The sequence below is a fragment of the Aricia agestis genome, chromosome 17, assembly GCF_905147365.1.
Source record: "Aricia agestis chromosome 17, ilAriAges1.1, whole genome shotgun sequence".
Lineage (NCBI taxonomy): Eukaryota > Metazoa > Arthropoda > Insecta > Lepidoptera > Lycaenidae > Aricia > Aricia agestis.
Genome location: NC_056422.1, coordinates 9,716,555 through 9,734,850, shown reverse-complemented (window position 1 = coordinate 9,734,850; position 18,296 = coordinate 9,716,555). Strand labels below are relative to the sequence as shown.

At 34.9% G+C, this 18,296-nt stretch overlaps 3 protein-coding genes and 1 long non-coding RNA gene across 5 annotated transcripts in view; 1 reads left to right on the top strand and 3 right to left on the bottom strand.

Annotated features, from left to right (window-relative positions):
* The window catches only part of LOC121735236 (polypeptide N-acetylgalactosaminyltransferase 5), a 42,779-nt gene extending 32,384 nt beyond the window's left edge, over nucleotides 1-10,395 (bottom strand). Inside the window, exons 1-5 of one of the 2 annotated variants that reach the window (XM_042125990.1) lie at nucleotides 10,249-10,395; nucleotides 9,755-9,986; nucleotides 9,259-9,469; nucleotides 8,827-8,956; nucleotides 7,348-7,514 (exon numbers count right to left, since the gene is read on the bottom strand). In XM_042125990.1, the coding sequence (XP_041981924.1) occupies nucleotides 7,348-7,514; nucleotides 8,827-8,956; nucleotides 9,259-9,469; nucleotides 9,755-9,913 (667 nt within the window). In that variant the 5' untranslated portion in view covers nucleotides 9,914-9,986; nucleotides 10,249-10,395. The remainder of the gene's footprint in view (nucleotides 1-7,347; nucleotides 7,515-8,826; nucleotides 8,957-9,258; nucleotides 9,470-9,754; nucleotides 9,987-10,248) is intronic. The other variant, XM_042125989.1, reaches the window with a different exon arrangement.
* Nucleotides 10,396-11,151: 756 nt separating this feature from the next.
* On the top strand, nucleotides 11,152-12,918 carry LOC121735471 (solute carrier family 41 member 1-like). The gene has a single exon (XM_042126304.1). The coding sequence runs from the start codon at nucleotides 11,411-11,413 to the stop codon at nucleotides 12,728-12,730; it is 1,320 nt and encodes a 439-aa protein (XP_041982238.1). The 5' UTR covers nucleotides 11,152-11,410; the 3' UTR covers nucleotides 12,731-12,918.
* Nucleotides 12,919-13,597: 679 nt separating this feature from the next.
* On the bottom strand, nucleotides 13,598-14,672 carry LOC121735230 (60S ribosomal protein L37a). The gene is made up of 3 exons (XM_042125980.1): nucleotides 14,577-14,672; nucleotides 14,269-14,397; nucleotides 13,598-13,773 (listed from the first exon to the last, which is right to left on the bottom strand). The coding sequence occupies exons 1-3, from the start codon at nucleotides 14,577-14,579 to the stop codon at nucleotides 13,633-13,635; spliced, it is 273 nt and encodes a 90-aa protein (XP_041981914.1). The 5' UTR covers nucleotides 14,580-14,672; the 3' UTR covers nucleotides 13,598-13,632.
* Nucleotides 14,673-16,609: 1,937 nt separating this feature from the next.
* On the bottom strand, nucleotides 16,610-17,723 carry LOC121735231. Its single transcript, XR_006036822.1, has 3 exons — nucleotides 17,556-17,723; nucleotides 16,848-17,010; nucleotides 16,610-16,746 (listed from the first exon to the last, which is right to left on the bottom strand). It is a non-coding gene; the product is annotated as an uncharacterized LOC121735231 (long non-coding RNA).
* Between the last annotated feature and the right edge of the window lie 573 nt (nucleotides 17,724-18,296).

Genomic DNA, 18,296 nt, shown 5'->3' with positions numbered 1-18,296 from the left:
CTCGCTCGTTTCGCTCAGCCAATTTTGACATCTTAATAACGCTTATGCTCACTCTATTGTTGTCAATATAAAATGTAGAGTGCAAGCTAATTTTTATTATTTTATGAAAAAATATGTTTATGTTTTATGTGCCCCAAATACTTATGTTTGATACCGATAAGGCCACCGCACTACTAACTATACAATATACTTATACCTAAGCAAACTCGGACAGTTTGGTAATATTATGTATAGTTTGTTGACTGTGGTAGGCTCGCTTCGCTCACTCTTTAGAGAGCAGGCGACTTTTTCTAGGCCAGGACTCCAAATAATTTTGATACGGATGAGGCTACGCCACTGGCCTGAGACCGCTCATATAGTATATCCTTATTGTAGCTCCCTCGCTTCATTTACTATTTTTGACATGAAATCTAAAGAGCGATCTAATCTTAATAAAAAAAAATCACTTGTGCTGGGGTCCCCAAAGAAGTTTGATACAGATAAGGTTCGCTACAACACTGTTCCGAGTTTGCTAGTGTTGACTGTAGCTTAATTAATCCGTAAAATTTATTCAAAATTCACCTAGCTCTACCGTTCCAAACCTGACCCACTATAAGCCGTAACAAACTCGATAATTTCATTTATTCATGCATATCGTATTGTTTTCCACACATTTTACAGTTATTTCAATATAGTGTTCTAAAATCCGCACCTCCGGATACTTTAGAACTATCTTTGTGCTGCGGCGAAGGCTCTTCTTTGAAATATGGCGGTTAAAGCATGATAATTTTGCTTAGGATATCAAATATTGCGTAACTAGAAAACGCCCGCAACTCCGTTGCGACGAAATTCGTCTATTACGTGAAACCGTACATCTAATTCGGTTCAGCCCTTAAAACGTAAAGAGGTAATAGACTGAAAGACAGACAAATTTTCTCATTTATTATATTAGTAAAGTAAGGATTACTATTTTTTACATAATTATGTATTATAATAATAATAATCCCTACATCTTTTTTTAAATATTTATATTAAGTTGTAAAATGATAGACGTGTTTTGAAACAATTTTTAATTATAGACTCTATCGTTGAAATCGATATAGAACAATCAATAACCGTTGAGATATTTTTAAACTGTGTCTAAATGATGTATGCGGTATGTCGGAATGCTGTTAGCGTTCTAATGATGCCAATAATGAAAATTCCTATTTCAAGACTTTACTTTGTAGAGCACTGCAGGTTCCTTACCAGTGGTCCATGGACCATTTGTGGTCCGCGGGACCCAAAATATGGTCCGCGACTCATTTTACATTTAATCCTAGGATAGACGACCTCGGGCCTCGTGAAGAAGATACAATCTTTTAAAACACATTAATACTAAAATGACAAAGTTTATTTTTTAGTATTTCCTATTGAGTTTTTGTTCCCTTCGCCGTTAACGAGAAAAAAATATGAAAGTGCTCCCTGAATAAGAAAAGGTTGGAAAATGGAAACCCTTGTGGTAGAGCAACATAACCTCATACAAGTGAAAAATAACGCTTGTGTTGTATCTCCCCGAATTTATGCCCAGTTTCTGATATTTTTTCGGAAGAGTTTATCTATTCAACAGGGCTGTTGATTCTTTTATATTTTGACGTTGAGCCAATCACATTAAAGCGCTAGTGAATAGACAAACTTAAATCAGAAAACTTCAGAAACGGGGTTTTAGTAAGAAAACCTGAGTTGCAATGCTTTGTGCATCCCCGGCGGATTCTGGACATCGGCCGGGGTATGTGGGACTCCCCGTAGGATCTACCCACTAAAACCCCATGGTGCTCCACTTCCCGCTTAGGCATAGTTACGGGCCACCAAATCAAATTCACCAAAATAATTATTTGATTTAAGAAAGCCTGAGCCTAGGTTACGTATTAACTATTTAGTAATCTGTGCCTAGGTTCTAAAAGTTTTTGGAATCGGGAACGCACATGTTACTCCTTTCGTGTTGCGTGTGTTTACGACAGTAATAAATAGGCATCAGGCGAAAAGCATAAAATATAGCTTAATTACCTATCCCCAGCAATAAAGATGAATGAAATAGTTATTTCTTATCAACGTTTTATCGTAATGTGTGTAGCGAATTCGTTGTACTCACTAGCTCTAACAGGCGAACTTTTCTTAATTCTGTTGATAAAAATCGTATCAAAATCCAGCTACTGTCCGTTCGATTGTTTAACCCTAATCTAACCCTTAAGAGAACAACATAATGCGTTTTCACAAAGTTATAATTAAGATGCCCTATAGCCTAATGGCTATAGGGCTTACTACACTTAATAGTGTCAAACATATTTTAAGATTTCATCAAAGCGACTTATTAGAGAAACATTTTACTTATACGTGGGAGAGCCATGCTTCGGCACGAATGGGCCGGCTCGACCGGAGAAATACCACGTTCTCACAGAAAACCGGCGTGAAACAGCGCTTGCGCTGTGTTTCGCCGAGTGAGTGAGTTTACCGGGGGCCCAATCCCCTACCCTATTCCCTTCCCTACCCTCCCCTATTCCCTTCCCTTCCCATCCCTAACCTCCCCTATCACCCTATTCCCTGTTAAAAGGACGGCAACGCACCTGCAGCTATTCTGATGCTGCGAGTGTCCATGGGCGACGGAAGTTGCTTTCCATCAGGTGACCCGTTTGCTCGTTTTGCCCCCTTATTTCATAAAAAAAAAACATTTAACCCTTAAAGACCGCTAAAGACACTTAGCGTTAGTTGATGAAAACAAAATCTTAAAATCTCCAAAGAAAAATAACTCAAAAAATCGGCCAAGTGCGAGTCGGACTCGCGCACGAAGGGTTCCGTACCGTTATAGAGCAAAAGTAAGCGACAAATTATTGTGTTTTTTGTATGGGAGCCCCCCTCATTTTTTATTATTTTATTATAATATTATTATTAATTATTAAAGTACACGTATAAAAAGGATTAAGTATATAAAAATTTCAAGTGTCTAATTGTTACCATTATTGAAATCGAGCAAAAAAGGCCAAAAAAATCACGTTTCTTGTAGGGAAGCCCCCCTTTATTATTAATTTTATTTTGTTTTTAGTATTTGTTGTTATAGCGGCAACAAAAATACACTATCTGTGAAAATTTCAGAAGTCTAGCTATAGCGGTTTTTGAGATACAGCCTGCTGACAGACAGACGGACAATCAGACAACGAAGTCTTAGTAATAGGGTCCCGTTTTTACCCTTTGGGTACGGAACCCTAAAAACGTTATTGTAGATAAGTATATAATACCGGGTTTATTATAAGGAAATCCTAAACATTAGAGATGTACATTTTATTTTACATAATATCGACTCAAGTAGAGAGCAACTATTTCGAGTCTCATTTGAATAAAAAACCGGTTTTTTATTATGTATATTAGGTACTTAATTTAATTAAGTATGCATAATGTGACATAAACAGCTGTGCGCGTACAACAATATCGAACACTTTTGATTTTGATTTTTGATATGCTATGGGTAATTCAAAGACAAAGACATGATGAATACTGACAATGAACTTTAATTTCTTAGCTTTAGTCATTGCTGAGAAAAATCGATATCGCTACAGCCAAATTATCAAAGCGTCGCTTTAAATTAAAGGAATCATCAAACATCTCTGAATGTTACCTGCTGTAAGACATCGAATACTACATTTTTTTTTTTTTTTTTTTTTTTTTTTTTTTTTTTTTTTTTTTTTTTTAATAATAATATCTATGGACGCTTCACACCACGTCAGTCTGGCCCCGTGGTAAGTACCTGAAGGACTTGTGTTACGGGTACCAGACAACGGAAATATATTTAATACTTTTATACTATACATATATTTAAGATTTTTATTATATGATACACATATTTAATACACATCCATGACCCAGGAACTTTGAAAACTTTTTTGTTCCGTCGGCGGGATTCGAACCCGCGACCCCCGGCTTGAGCTACCGACAGCCCACCCACTGAGCCACAGAGGTCGTCTGACATTAATAGTCACCTATCTTTACGACTGTACGATATACCTCAAAAGAATTCCGATTAGCCTCGTGCGGACGAGATGAGCATTTAGTAGTCGGGGCACCTCGTGCTGTAATGTCAAGGACATAACGTTCATCGCGAACCGCGAACCGAGGATGTCGTGAACTTTCCCTAATAAACACTGACCCCCTTATTAATAAACGCTGTATAAGCTTTGAATAGTTATACAGTGTTTTGTCTTCTTCCATCCAATTATAAATGTCACTTGTGTGACAGGAACAAAACACTGTATAACTATTCAAAGCTTATACAACGTTTATTAGTAAGGGGATAGCTACATCAGTATAATATGCTAGTACTCTAGTTAAATGTTAAGAGTCTAGTGTCCGGTTTGTGTTAAATCACCAGTAGTCTAATTAATTCGAAACTTTGCCTACGTATTGAGAGCTAATGACAATGCAATATTTTTTTAAAGCGTGTTTTTAAACTATTTTTAGGGTTCCGTACCCAAAGGGTAAAAACGGGACCCTATTACTGAGACTTCGATGTCTGTCCGGCTGTCTCAACGCTGATAAATTGATAAGTTCTCCTGCCAAAAAAACTTCGGAAACTGGGCATAGATCGTTCTTGAGTTTTTTTAAGAATACCAGGAATCGCTACGAAATTTAACTAATTACCTATTATTAATAATTATCTACATTACGGTCAACTATCATCAATCAGCACGTAATTAAAAAATTATAAACCGTTAAATGAAATGGCTCAAGCTGTCAAAAAACCATATAAGGTAAGAGCACTAATGGTAGACTATTAGATGACACTTACGACAAAAATACCATAAAAATAAGAATTAGTCTAATTTTTTCTCAACACTATAAATTTTATAAGCTTCTCAAGCTATCTGTTGACGTGAAAAAATATATTAGGGACGCCTTCGGGAACAAAATTTTAAAATGGGATCAGTTTTCGTAAAAAATGTGACCGCGTCAACTCGCGCTCGGCAGTTTCTTAGCAAATAGGTTAAGGAAGGCGAAATTTTGCACGTAAGTTTTGAATACATTTATTAGATTTTTTGTAATTTCTATTGATTTCATTGGATTAATGGTCATGTTGTTTACACTAATTAATGTTTATTTATGATTTTTTATCCGTTTTCCCTAACAATATAACGGGTGTCTACTAACAATATAAAGGGTGGCTAAAGTAGTTCTTGAAAATGTTAAAAAACCTAATAGATGATATGGAACTCATATCATCATGTTGCAATACATACTAAAGTTATTTTGTAGTTTATTTATTGCAAATATCATCAATATTCTCTGAAAATATAAATCTATTAACAAGCTAACAAATTAAAACTACTGTACCTGAAAATTGACATATTAGACCTTGTCTGATCTAAAAATCGATTGCTTAAGTTTTTTAGCGGTAAAAAGAAGAAAAAGGAGAGCTGAGAAAATTAAGAAGAAAAAAGAAGAGGCAAGAGAAGCGTGGAGACTAAAGACTGAAAAATTAATAAATTTGCTAGGAAAAAATATATGAAAAATAAAAATATAAAAGGAAAGATAGTTTCAGCATGGAAGAAGAATGGATAGAATCTGGAGACAACGTGGATAATATTTCATATACATGTAGTTACTATGATGAAGTAAATGAGATCTTTTGAAAAACGGCAAATAAATACCTAATAATAGGAAAAATGTTAAATGTAATGTAATGTTATATGTCAACTATTAGTTCATATTGGTGTCTACTATTAGTGATGTTCGTTTTCTGTGATCTATTAGTTGTTATGACTAAGTTTACAAAAAGACCAATAATTTATTTTTTAATTGATTTGTCAGTGAATAATCATAATATATATTTTTTTTAATGTTATAATAATCATAATAGTTTTATTTTGTAAGAGTTACTAAAGACATGGAAGAATTTATCAATCCTTTATTTTAATAAATATATATTTTACAACATTCAAATGTCCCATGTTTCCTTAGAGCGTCTGCCATTAGTGCTTTTACCTTACTTACATAAATATTTAGGCCAGTATAAATAGTCAGTACTTAAGATTCGACCCGGTCTCAAGACGCGGTTCGGCTCTGTGATTGGTCCAAATTTTGACAGCGAACGAATCACAGAGCCTGAACCGTGTCTTGAGACCGAGATACATCTTGAGTACTGACTATTTATACGGTCCTTAGACCGCCGAAATCATCGCCATACTTAATTTTGGCTTTACCAAGTTATAAGGTTAAGAAACAATAATAGTTTGCATAGATATTACATGTTTTTATATTGCGAAACTAGGGTCAATAACGAGGATAGGGAAATATTCACTCTTTTCTACTATTGCCTTGCCTTGCTTATAATGTCTTCAAGGCAAGGCAGGTAGGCATTCATTTCATAAACACTAACACTGACTAAACAGTTATTAATATTAAACATAATCGTTATAATGTCATTAGCAAGGAATGAACGAAATGGTATTTAAAACTGCTACTCTACAAATTGTGAAGTATGAAAATTGATACTTTCATATAATGTTGTTTTAAGTTTTAGTTTATTACTACATATATGTACTTTAGTATCATTTTTTGTTTTTATGTTTGTTTGAAATTTTATGATCGTACGTAATTTTAGATAAGTAGATATGTACTTTTGGTATTTTGTTTTACATTAAACAACAAAATATTCTTTAATAAAACCATTTAACACTTAAAAGCAACAACAAGTGACTTCTGTAATGTTGCATTTCTACATGAAAAGTAGAGCAGAGAAAATAATGCTTTTAAAATTAAAATATTTACACCATGCTATAATACCTATTGGGTGTACCCAGGTTCTAGGCCAGGGGGAGGCAAATTACCTAGGTTCTGGGCCAGGGGGGGCCAATCAGATTTTTTATTGTGTTTATTATAAGTTGTGTTTATAAAGAATAAAAAATTTATAATTTTTAGTTGTAAAAATATTGTATTGCAAACAAATGGCAAAAAATCGTTTTTTTTTTAATTTTTATAGATGAAGGTACTAGATAATATACTTAGGTAGGGACGTCAACATGATCAAGCGGGGAGCAGCTGCCCCCCCCCCCCCCCCCCCCGCAACTAATATTAATACTCTTGCCAAGCTTTTATCGCGGGCTTTAAGAGCGGCGACTGAATCGACAAATTCCGTAACGAAATAAACCTAACACCCCCTGCAATCGGCACAGCGGTACATCGTCTAACGTCGTTTTAGTTCGGCAGAATTCGGCACGGTGTTTGTGTGCGTGCGACTTGACGTAATTATAATTGCATAAGTTGATAAAAAATGCTATGCAATAGCTTTACCGCGGCAGTCCACGAGTGCCACACGTATTTTTTCTTACTTACTACTCTTACCTTTTTCACTGGCATCATCAACAAGTATAATTTCCCTCAACAGCGGTCTCGGTGAACGATTGATTGTACTCCATATTGTTCTCAGGAGTGTTGTCCAAGCTTCATTGTGGAACACAATAACAACACTTGTAGTAGGCAAGAGCTTCGGATACCTCTTGTCTTTGCATCTGTTAACAACATGAGTTTAGTTAATACACTGTGAACTATAATTTCATCAAAAAGAAGTTATTAAAATTAGAGAAACGCACAAAATTATATTTTAGGGATTGTATTTTGTTAATAAAATATTAATGACTGTATTAATGTTATATCTGACAAAATTTATCGCAAACCATCACTTCTAATAATGAATAATTCAGGAGATAGCACAGGGTATTTAAATGGCCAGGTACTCCCTTTTCCTTTGCCCAACATCCCTTGGAACTCATGCATTTACCAGGGCTCAGAAACGTATTCGCGATCCTGTTCGATAGGAATGACATACAACAAAAGACCGTTTTCATTTCGATTCCGCTTGGAACAGACCGAAATTATTCCTGGTTTTGTTCAAAGAGCAAAATGAAACTGCTTCTGCTCAAAATACCAGTTAGAACCGTTCACGATTGTGCGCTTTTATAATTCCGGACGTCACGTTACCGTGGACGCCGACTTACACTATAACACGTTGGGTACGTTAAATGCCCTTTTGATTTTACGCACCGCGGACGTGTGCGGTTCAGAAGAGTGGAGACGTCGTGATGTTCTCTAACGTGCACGTTAAAAAGTTATCATTGACGGAAATTTAAAAGCGTCTTCATATTATATTTCCATACATTTTACTTACATATACACTTTACATTTTACAAGCTATGTTATCGTTCTACTGCGGACGTCGACGACATTACCGCCACGTCCAAAATTATAAAAGCGCGCATTTATGTTCGTCCCGCCCACTCACACACACCACCACCCTCACCCATTGTCCACACATTGAAAAGAAATAAACAAGCTATGGCCTATTGCAGGGGTCACCAAATGGCGGACCGCGGTCCGCATCCGGACCGCCGACCCATTGTGTGCGGACCACCGACCAAACATTTTCGAAGATGAACTTCGTTTAATTGCACCAATATAACTTCAAACTTCAGACAGATAATTAGCAACAAAAATGATTACTTTCCTCATTGCGAAGGTCATTTCATTCCTTAAAACGGACCCCAAGCGTAACTAATTGGTGTCCCCTGGCCTATTAGATGGTGCACTACAAAGGGATAGAAGATATCACTGCACTAGTTACTTTCCGCGAGGAATTAACCAGGTTCATTTCAGAAGCAATACCGCTCGCATCTTGGTTATGCTCCGAGCTAACACTTATCCAAAAACCTGGTTAAAGAGTGTTTTAACCCGGGGCCCAGTTAAAAAATACCAGTTCTGAGCCCTTGTATTTAATGGTTATAAGCATAAGTAAATAAGAGTATATGAGTGTAAATAAAAGCTTACTTCTCAACTCTGACGTCAGTGAGAGATCTGTTCAGTGATATCATGTCGCTGGCCATCAGGTTGAACTGATTCTCTTGGAACTTCTCTAACATAATTTTCTCATCCTCAATCGGAATATTCACCGCTTTACCTGTTAGAAAATGAAACTTTGTGATATTTTTTTTTATTATTTTATTTATGGACCCTTCACACCACATATGGCCCTGTGGTAACTGGTAACTTGTGTCACAGGTGCCAGACTTAAAAAAATTCTACTATACTATGCTGCTATCATTTAATGTTACTCATATGGATTTAGGACTTATTGTCATTCATATAATATATCAGCACATGGAGAAAGATATTATCATGACTTTAGCCCATGGTTAACTTTAACCAATATCTATGCAAATAGGCCTTAGATATCACTTGAAAAATACTAAATCCACTTACCCAATTCACCAGGGCCATCACCACGAGGTAGGATCGTCGGAGCTGGGGCCCACCTCTTCAGCCTGGACTTTGGATATGGAGGCAGCATCAGTCCATCATCACCTATGTCTTGCTCCACTTCATTTTCTTCAATATTAGTGTCATCATCATCTATATCATTTTTAAGAGCAGCTGCAATGGCTGCCCTTTTCCCTCCAAATTCTTCATTATGCTACAGAAATTGTTTATTTCAAGAGGCTTTAAATATACCCTTAGAAACAACTATTATATAATTATAATCTTATTATAGTTTAAACTTAAGAGTTGTAAGATTGTGATGATATTGAATCTTTAGACACATAACTTAGTAAAAGTATGTGATTCTACTTAGAATGATTCATGAAAAAGAATGTTATTATATCTTAATTGACTACATCTGTTTGAACTAACAACTACTCCAACTATTAACTTAGGAACATTTAAGACTAAGATTTAGTTAAACTGTAAATGAACATACCTTTATGGCAATTTCACTGGATGGTTTCTTACTGCAATTCCATCCATCTCCTATGCAGTCCGAATAGAGTGCCAAGAGCGCGACATCAACAAGAAGCCATACGAGAGATGTGAGCAAAATTATTCGACATGTATGTATTCTAATCTTTGTTCTGAACATGTTTGTTGTGTAAAAATATAAGCGGTCGGCTATATTCTTTTAATGCCACATGTCAAACCACTTCTAACAAGACCTAAGGAACAAAGATTTAAACTTAATTCACATGATTCCCAAGTAAACTTAATTCACATGATTCCCAAGGTTCAGTACTTGCATTTCACATTTTAAGCTCACTGTTCAAGTAAAAGACACATGTATTTTTCATTGGATAGTCTTAACTTTATGTTCTACAAAGAATTGCCGAAGTAGGTTCCCGGATTCTGTGTAAAACCGGAGTCATGATAAATTACGATTGTTCACTCGTTTTACATGAAATATTTCGTAAATCGACTTACCCAAAAATCATAAAACTGAGGCCTTATCACTTATGACTTGTTAATTTGTAGTCTATTTATAATAAACCTAAAAAAAAGGGTCACTAGCCATAAAAAATCAAATGTAAACGCACACTTACAACACAAATGAACTTTACTGAATACGTCAAATTACAAAAGTCAAGCTTTCTAATGTCGTGTCATTTGCGATCGGATACGTTGCCTTGCTTTAGCCTTAATTTGACAGATTAGAGTATGGAAAAACTGTCAAATAACCCTATCGGGCACCTTATCAGGATCCTTATTTTACCTTATTTTTAGGGTAACGCACCCAAAGGGTAAAAACGGGTACCTATTGGCTATTACTAAGACTTCGATGTCTGTCTGTCCGTCTGTCTGTCTCTAGGCTGTATCTCAAGATCCGCTTTAGGTAGGCTTCTGAAATTTTCACAGTTTGTGTATTATCTGAATAAATTTAATATTTAACGGGGGTTTCATACAACAAACGTGATTATTTTTTTTTGCTCTATTTCAATAAAAACAACAGATAGGCACTTGAAATGTTCACAAAATATTCAATTTGTATATATACTTACCTTAATAATTAATAGTAAAATATAAAGTAAAATGAAAATAAACTAAAACAATTTTTTTTGGCAATTTTTGCTCTATAGTGGTACGGAACCCTTCGTGTGCGAGTCCTTCTCGCACTTGGCCGATTATTATTATCTTTCTAGTTTTTATAATTTGGAAAATTCCAAGATTAATAATGTTAGCGAAGTTGGCCCAACTGGGTTGGGTCAATGTTTTAGTCATATATTCCAAGAAAAAAAACTCGACGTCAAATGACACTGTCAAATAAGGAACGTCATCTATGTCAAAATTGACATTTGACTTGTGAATTTTGAGATTCTCCTTTCATTCCTTGAGTTTGTGTTCAAGTTGTGAAAATAAAAAGTTCAGTCGTCAATGTAATGGAGCTAGTCCAAAAATGATTTTAAATAAAGTAAATTGTAAAAAGTTATAGTTGTACATTATGGTGTACTAAAGGTTGAGTAATAAATCACAAATGATACTTGTTTTTAGCTTGTTTACATGTTGCAATCTTATCAAACGCAGTACTTATAGCGGTTAATAGCTGCATTTTATTTTTTATACGTGTTCATATAAAAACCAGTAATTGATGAGTTCATTAGTAATAAACAGAGCGAAAATGATGCGACTCTCGGAAAGTGGCACCGAAACGGAGATCATGGCAGACTTCAACTCGACCACTGGCGAAAATAAACCACCAGATATAATAAAAAGCGAGAATTCCTGGGTCGCCGCCGTCCAAATGTTCGTGTCGTTTCTCGTAGCCGGATTCGGAATGGTCGCAGCGAGTTTGCTTCTAGATAAAGTACAACATTGGCAAGTGTTCCAAAAAATTCCCGAGGTCTACATCTTGGTGCCTGCTCTGCTTGGGTTGAAAGGAAATTTGGAAATGACCTTAGCATCTAGACTCTCAACTCACGCTCATTTGGGACACATGAAAACACATCTATTGTCACTTGTGGTTGGAAATTTGTGTCTCCTACAGTGTCAAGCAAATTTAGTGGGATTTTTGGCAGCCATGGTAGCTGTAGCTATGGGCTGGATACCTAAGGGAGAGTTTGATATACAACATGCAATACTGTTATGTGCCTCCAGTGTATTGACTGCATCTCTAGCCAGTTTTTTCCTCAGTTTGATTATGATCGGTGTTGTAGTTATTTCTAATGAGATAAATATAAACCCAGATAATGTAGCAACACCGATAGCTGCCAGCTTGGGTGACCTAACAACTTTGGCACTGCTATCATTTATAGCGTCTATGTTGTTCAACTCTCTAGCGTCAAATCTTGTGTTGAGATTTATTATTGTCATTGTTGGGGCTGCATTGGTGCCAATTTGTGGATATGTTGCATGGAAGAATAATTTCACTAGACAAGCCCTGGACGAGGGTTGGGTGCCAGTAGTGTCTGCTATGGTCATAAGTAGCGCAGGGGGATTGATACTCGACTATACAGTGTCAAACTATAAAGGTGTTGCTGTGTTTCAGCTTGTTATCAATGGTATTGGCGGCAACATGGTTGCTGTTCATGCCTCGAGATTGTCAACTTTGTTGCACACAGGCTCCTATGAGAACTCAGTACTAGGCAGCACCACAAAGCTGCTACTACTAATGGTTATACCCAGTCAGCTAATATTTATTTACACAATAGGATACATAAAGGCTGGTCACACATCACTTACACCAATATTTATATTAATTTATATGTCTGCTGCTGTTTTCCAAGTGTTTTTGTTGTTAACAATTAGTCATTATTTAATAAACTGGATGTGGAAGCTGGGTTTGGATCCGGACAACTCTGCTATACCTTATTTGACTGCTCTAGGAGATTTACTAGGTACAGCATTGCTAGGAATAGCTTTCCATATTTTGTATGCCATAGGAGATAAAGATAGTGATGTAGGTGACTGAATTTTTGATAAAAAACTTAAGTATTATTTAATATTTTCCTTTTTCCTCCACTGATTGAATTGTGCTTAATAGTTAATTAAGATTTTACTTATTTAATGTATTTTAATATCAGAGCATAAGATATAATTTTTGCTCAAGAATTATATCTCATAGTGGTTGGTGCTATATTGAATATAAATATATTTTTGAAATTGTTAATACTTTACTATTTTAAGTATTTTATTATAGATTAAACTTCTAAGTTTTGTTTTATTCCACCTAGCCCTTTCAATACTTAATCAGGATTCAAAATTTTACATCTAATGGTACAGAAATTTCAATCTTTCTTTGCTAAGATAACATGATAATTTAAAACTTTTAAGGGAATATCTTGACAAACTATGTATTGTTATCATAAATTTATCAGTACATAATATTATTTTCAACAAGAGATAAAAATGGTTTTGAATTCATCCTATCTCAATGACAAATGCCCGCGACAACAATAAAATACAAGAGCATTTCCAAGGATCCCTGATCGAAGGATTTACTTAATAATTTCAAAGAAGTAACTTATAACTCGCTAGGAAAGTTATAATTAAAAAATAACTAAAGGGAGTAACTAAATTTATATCTTAAAATATATGCAAATATTAAATGATCTTTAATAGGATTCCTCCCTGCCAATGACAATTAAATTCTTGTACATCAATAATTCCAGATTGTATCCAATACCAGACCTTGTGTCAGAGGCCATCATCCACTTTAGGTTGCTGAGCATTCATAGTAGTAGCAATAATTATACATGTCTTGGTTAAAACTATATAATATTGCTAATGAATGTTAGGATGAAAGTATCAGTAAAATGTATGAAATAAAACTAAAAAATTACTGTTTTTTCTTTATTTTCTTAGCCTAGTTGTTTACTTGACTTCGCGCAACCTCCTCACAGCAGATCTGCAAGATGAAGCAGCGGTGGTTGAGAAAACCCAAGCGCCTCCGGCAACTGTCCTTTTGCACCGTTTGCATGACCAGATTCCAACACAGCTGCGCTTCATGGCGTCCTGAAATTTACCAATAATTAGTATTTAAGAGGACTACATTTTGAAACACTGTTACTTAAAATGATTATAGCAAAGGTAATTGTAAAATTATTCAGTAAGTTCAGTTCATTCAGTTCTTTATTTGCATTAACACCTCCATTGTGGGCTTCCAGCCTCCAGCCTGCTGCCGCTTGGGGATTGATGGGTTAAAATTGGTGGTTATAAAAGATGTTTACAATGTCACTTTTATTGTAAGAAATTGGTAAGATAAACACTGAAAGTAATGATAATGAAAGTGCTAACAATGTTTTTTGAACTAGAGAGCAAAAATAGTCTGATGTTGCAACATACTTTGAGGTTACTAACAATAATAACAAATCCAACAAATTACTAGACCATGACAATAATGTGGCTAGGAAGTCTGTAATTACAAAAAATAATACCTCGATAACCATTTAACATTGTACGGTTTCTTTCAAGCAGAAGTAAGTATAAAGCAGAAAAGTGTTAACTTACTTTGCCGCAGAAGGAGCAAGTGTATTTGGCGTGTTGGGTCACTTCCATCTTCTTGACCATTTTACGGAGAGAGGCACCATAACGTGTGCCATATTTACCAGTGATTCCGACCTTTTTGGTACGCTTGGCCTGAAAGTAATACTCAGATTGAACACCAAGTTTTCACATCTTTAAAATTATGATTATACGGGAGCCACAACAGAAATATCTTTATATTATATAAATTGCACATCATGCCACTTTTAAAAACTCGTTCATTAAAGGTTTTCTTTACGGATTTATCCGATATTTTATAATTAAAATCTCACCATTGTGAATCAAAACAGTCGCTAAAGGTAGCACTTGACACAAAAAGAAATTGACGTGACAGTGACAGTTGACATTTCAATTTTCATCGAAATAGCACAGACCATGGAATTAATATATACTACGTATAACTGGAAAGCTTACTGTGCGTCTAAGCACGTGCCGAGTGAGAGGTCATAAATCTTGGTCCGTCTCTCTCTAACTAGTGTAACCATTCCTATGACCTATCTGTAGGACATTCAAATAAAATCACTTCGCTCAGTACTTATAATAATTGTCCAGTGTCCTATCGGTCAATCTCGGCGATAGCGGCTACGAATAATAAAGTTTTAATTATTCGTAGGGTAGCGGTCAATAACCCTCTGTCAATTTTTTTTTCATATTTCCTATACTCCACTCGAGCTAACTTGTCGCTAGCGGTCATTGACTCCCTGTCAAAAACTTGTCATTTTCCCTATAAAACCACGATAAACAATATCTGACACTTCATTATCAATCGCGGTTTATATGGAAAATGACAAGTTTTTGACAGGGAGTCAATGACCGCTAGCGACAAGTTAGCCCGAGTGAAGTATAGTTTTCTATACAAACCACGATTGACAATAAAGTGACAAAATATGTTTCTAGTTGGGGTTATATCGTATTTTGCTTATCTCGATTTTTTATATTTTTTCATTACAATATGTAAAGTTTACAGTTCTGACAAGATATTGTCTTTAACCCGTAACCGAGTTGTGTAGACAATAATATACAGACATAAATATCGATGTGAACTGAATATGAAGCTAAACACTTCGAACTTATAAAAGGTTGGAAATTATCATCATAATATTAATACGCGAACGAAAAACTTTGTAACCCTTTTTACGAAAAATAGGGAAACGTAGGTGCACGAAATTTTGCACAGTCATAGTTTATATGGTGATGGAGTGCCCAGGGCCCCCGTAAGGTATACTGGCGCCCGAGTGCAAAAAAGGACTTTGGCGCCCCTTAAGGCCTTTTTTTAATGGTAGGTAGGTGAAATAAAGCAGATAAAAATCGGCCAAGTGAGAGTCAGACTCGCGCACGAAGAGTTCCGTACCGTTAAAGTGCAAAAATAGACCAAACATTTTTTTTCTTTTAAAAAAAAATTTCCTCCTTGGTTTTGGCGCCCCTTAAGAATGGCGATTTGGTGCCCCTAGAGGGTGGCGCCCGTGTGCATTGCACACATTGCACATATGGTAGCGGGGGCCCTGGGAGTGCATCGAACTAATATTATTTTAAAATTATGCCTTTAACATACATTTTTTTAACAAATAAAACATTACACACACTAGGAAAGATGACATATTTTTGAGTGACAAGCCAAACCACAGTATAGCAATATGACATATCCCTATGCCTAAACCAAAGATATTTTATATCTTTGGCCTAAGCATACGAATTATACTCTTTTATTTATGGTTGAAGTCTGTTGACAACAAGTTGACAAATTATTGAAAATGGATTATAGTTTTTTTATTGAATCTTAGATAGCTATTAGACAATGCTTACACGGCCAGTCTGAGATCAGCTGAGTCCCAGATTATGTTGAAAAAAAAAATGATAAAGTCAATATTTTTTACAATGGCTGTATGGGCAACGCTCCCTTTGCCTGTCCCGACCGCGACGAATTAAAAAAAATATTTTTTACAAAAAAGGTAGTAGTCCTCATGTCGTTGAAACTAAGGTCGAATTTCGACCAACTGTAAACGATTTGAAATGAAAATACGACTATTGAAATTAAAAAACATTAATATGAAGCAGAAATATTATGTTTTATTTACTTTGAACTAAACAATTATTAATTTTTAATTTTCTTTGGAAAAAGGCAATTTCATAAACAAAGGTGAAAAAAGGTGAAAAATAATAAAACACGGATATAATACATAGCATACCTATTTAATTTTAATTATTACATCTCTTCTCTTGATTTTCTGTTTAAGATTTTTTAACTCACGCTTCAATTTTATTTTTCTTGGGGTTGTAACTGTTACGTAGTATATGACATTCTCTTTGGTTGTAACTTGCAAGCAAAGTTGATGTTTGTGTAAATTTTTTTAACTAAAAACTTTTAGAAAATCCAGGTTGTTCGTTTTCTACAGTATTGAAGCGTATAATGCTTAACAATTTAATTTTATTTTCGGGAAAAATCTGTAATGCAAATACATAAAAATATGCGTTGTTACAAATTGCTGTTCAGTAACTTTTTTATCAGGATACAATGTTGCTTATTTCAAATATTTTTAAATTACCTTTAGAAAGATAGAAGGATTCACTCCAGGTTTTAATCTTTTCCGCTGTTCTGTTCGATAATCTTCAGGTTTGAAATGAAGTGAACAAACTACAGAGCTTTGACGTAAGTTCCCGGGTTTCACTTCTAACCACTTTTTCTTTAGCTCTAAATCTGAAGGCAAACTGGAAATATAAAATTTATATAAATACCATTGTCTATTATACTATTTATTTTGTTTTGTTTGGCGTAGTAAAAAATAATCATAAAAGCTTCCACGTGCTTGTTGATGCAGAGGTACATGCAAAATATAGTGAACGAACTTTTGCCCGCGGCTTTGCTCGCGTTAAGAAGTATTATTATATACAAACTTTCATCCCCTATCTTAACCCCTTGGGGTTGGAATTTATCAAAATCCTTTCTTAGCGGATGCCTACGTCATAACATCTACCTGCATGCAAAATTTCAGCCTGATTCGTCCAGTGGTTTGGGCAGTGCGTTAATATATATATATATATATATATATATATATATATATATATATATATATATATATATATATATATATATATATATATATATATATAGGTTTCCAAGGTATTTAGTGACACAACAAGTGTAAATTTAGTACATACTTAGTAAATTTAGTACATAATTAGGTAATAACAAAACAAAAACGTAAAGTGCAAAATACGTGGTCACCCTAGTGTATACTGAATGTCAAACTTACCTGTGAAAAGATAATCCACAGCCAGGGTACGATTCTTTCACACAGCCATCACAGCACACAAATTTTTAATAATTTTACAATCCAATACACTATATTTTAAAAATCTTTTTAAGCTCGGAAAGCAATAATAATAACTCCATATGAAAACAAAGGAAACGCCATATTGTTTTTGTGGTGTGGTGCCGCACAGATAATATTATACCCGTTTTCTAGTGTTGCCTAGCGTAAATGTAATAAAACAACCTACTTTAATTTTTAAATGTCGTGAAACATTATAAAACTTTGGATCTATAGAGACCTACAAAGTTTTGCATTCTATATTTTTATTAGTATACGTACAAACATACAGCACGTGATATTCATAAACAAAATATTTGTCTTTGCTGCGAAAGAACTGTTATATTTTCTACCATTATATTTAAAATATAATACATGGCAATTGTGCGAAAGAGACACACCAAGAAAAAGTTTGTCTCACATGGGCTCATTTCCCAGAGTAAATATTGGTTATTAAAAAAATATTTTATCCTCTTGAAAATAAGGTTCATTTCGACACTCAAGAAGATTTCAAGTGAGCATTCCTGTTATACGTAGTATATATTAATTCCATGGCACAGACAACTGTTTTTTTTTTTTTTTTAATGTACAAGTGCCATTATTTATAATTAAGAACCTGAGGGCAGATCTTACAGTTTACACCAAAGAGAATGTCATATACTACGTAACAGTTTACACAATAAA

Bases quoted from the DNA above. Each gene is read 5' to 3' on its own strand.
- LOC121735471 (XM_042126304.1), top strand. From the start codon at position 11,411: ATGAGTTCATTAGTAATAAACAGAGCGAAAATGATGCGACTCTCGGAA.
- LOC121735230 (XM_042125980.1), bottom strand. The intron at 13,774-14,268 runs GTAAGTTAACAC...GGTAAATTTCAG, and splicing joins CTTGCTCCTTCTGCGGCAAA to GACGCCATGAAGCGCAGCTG.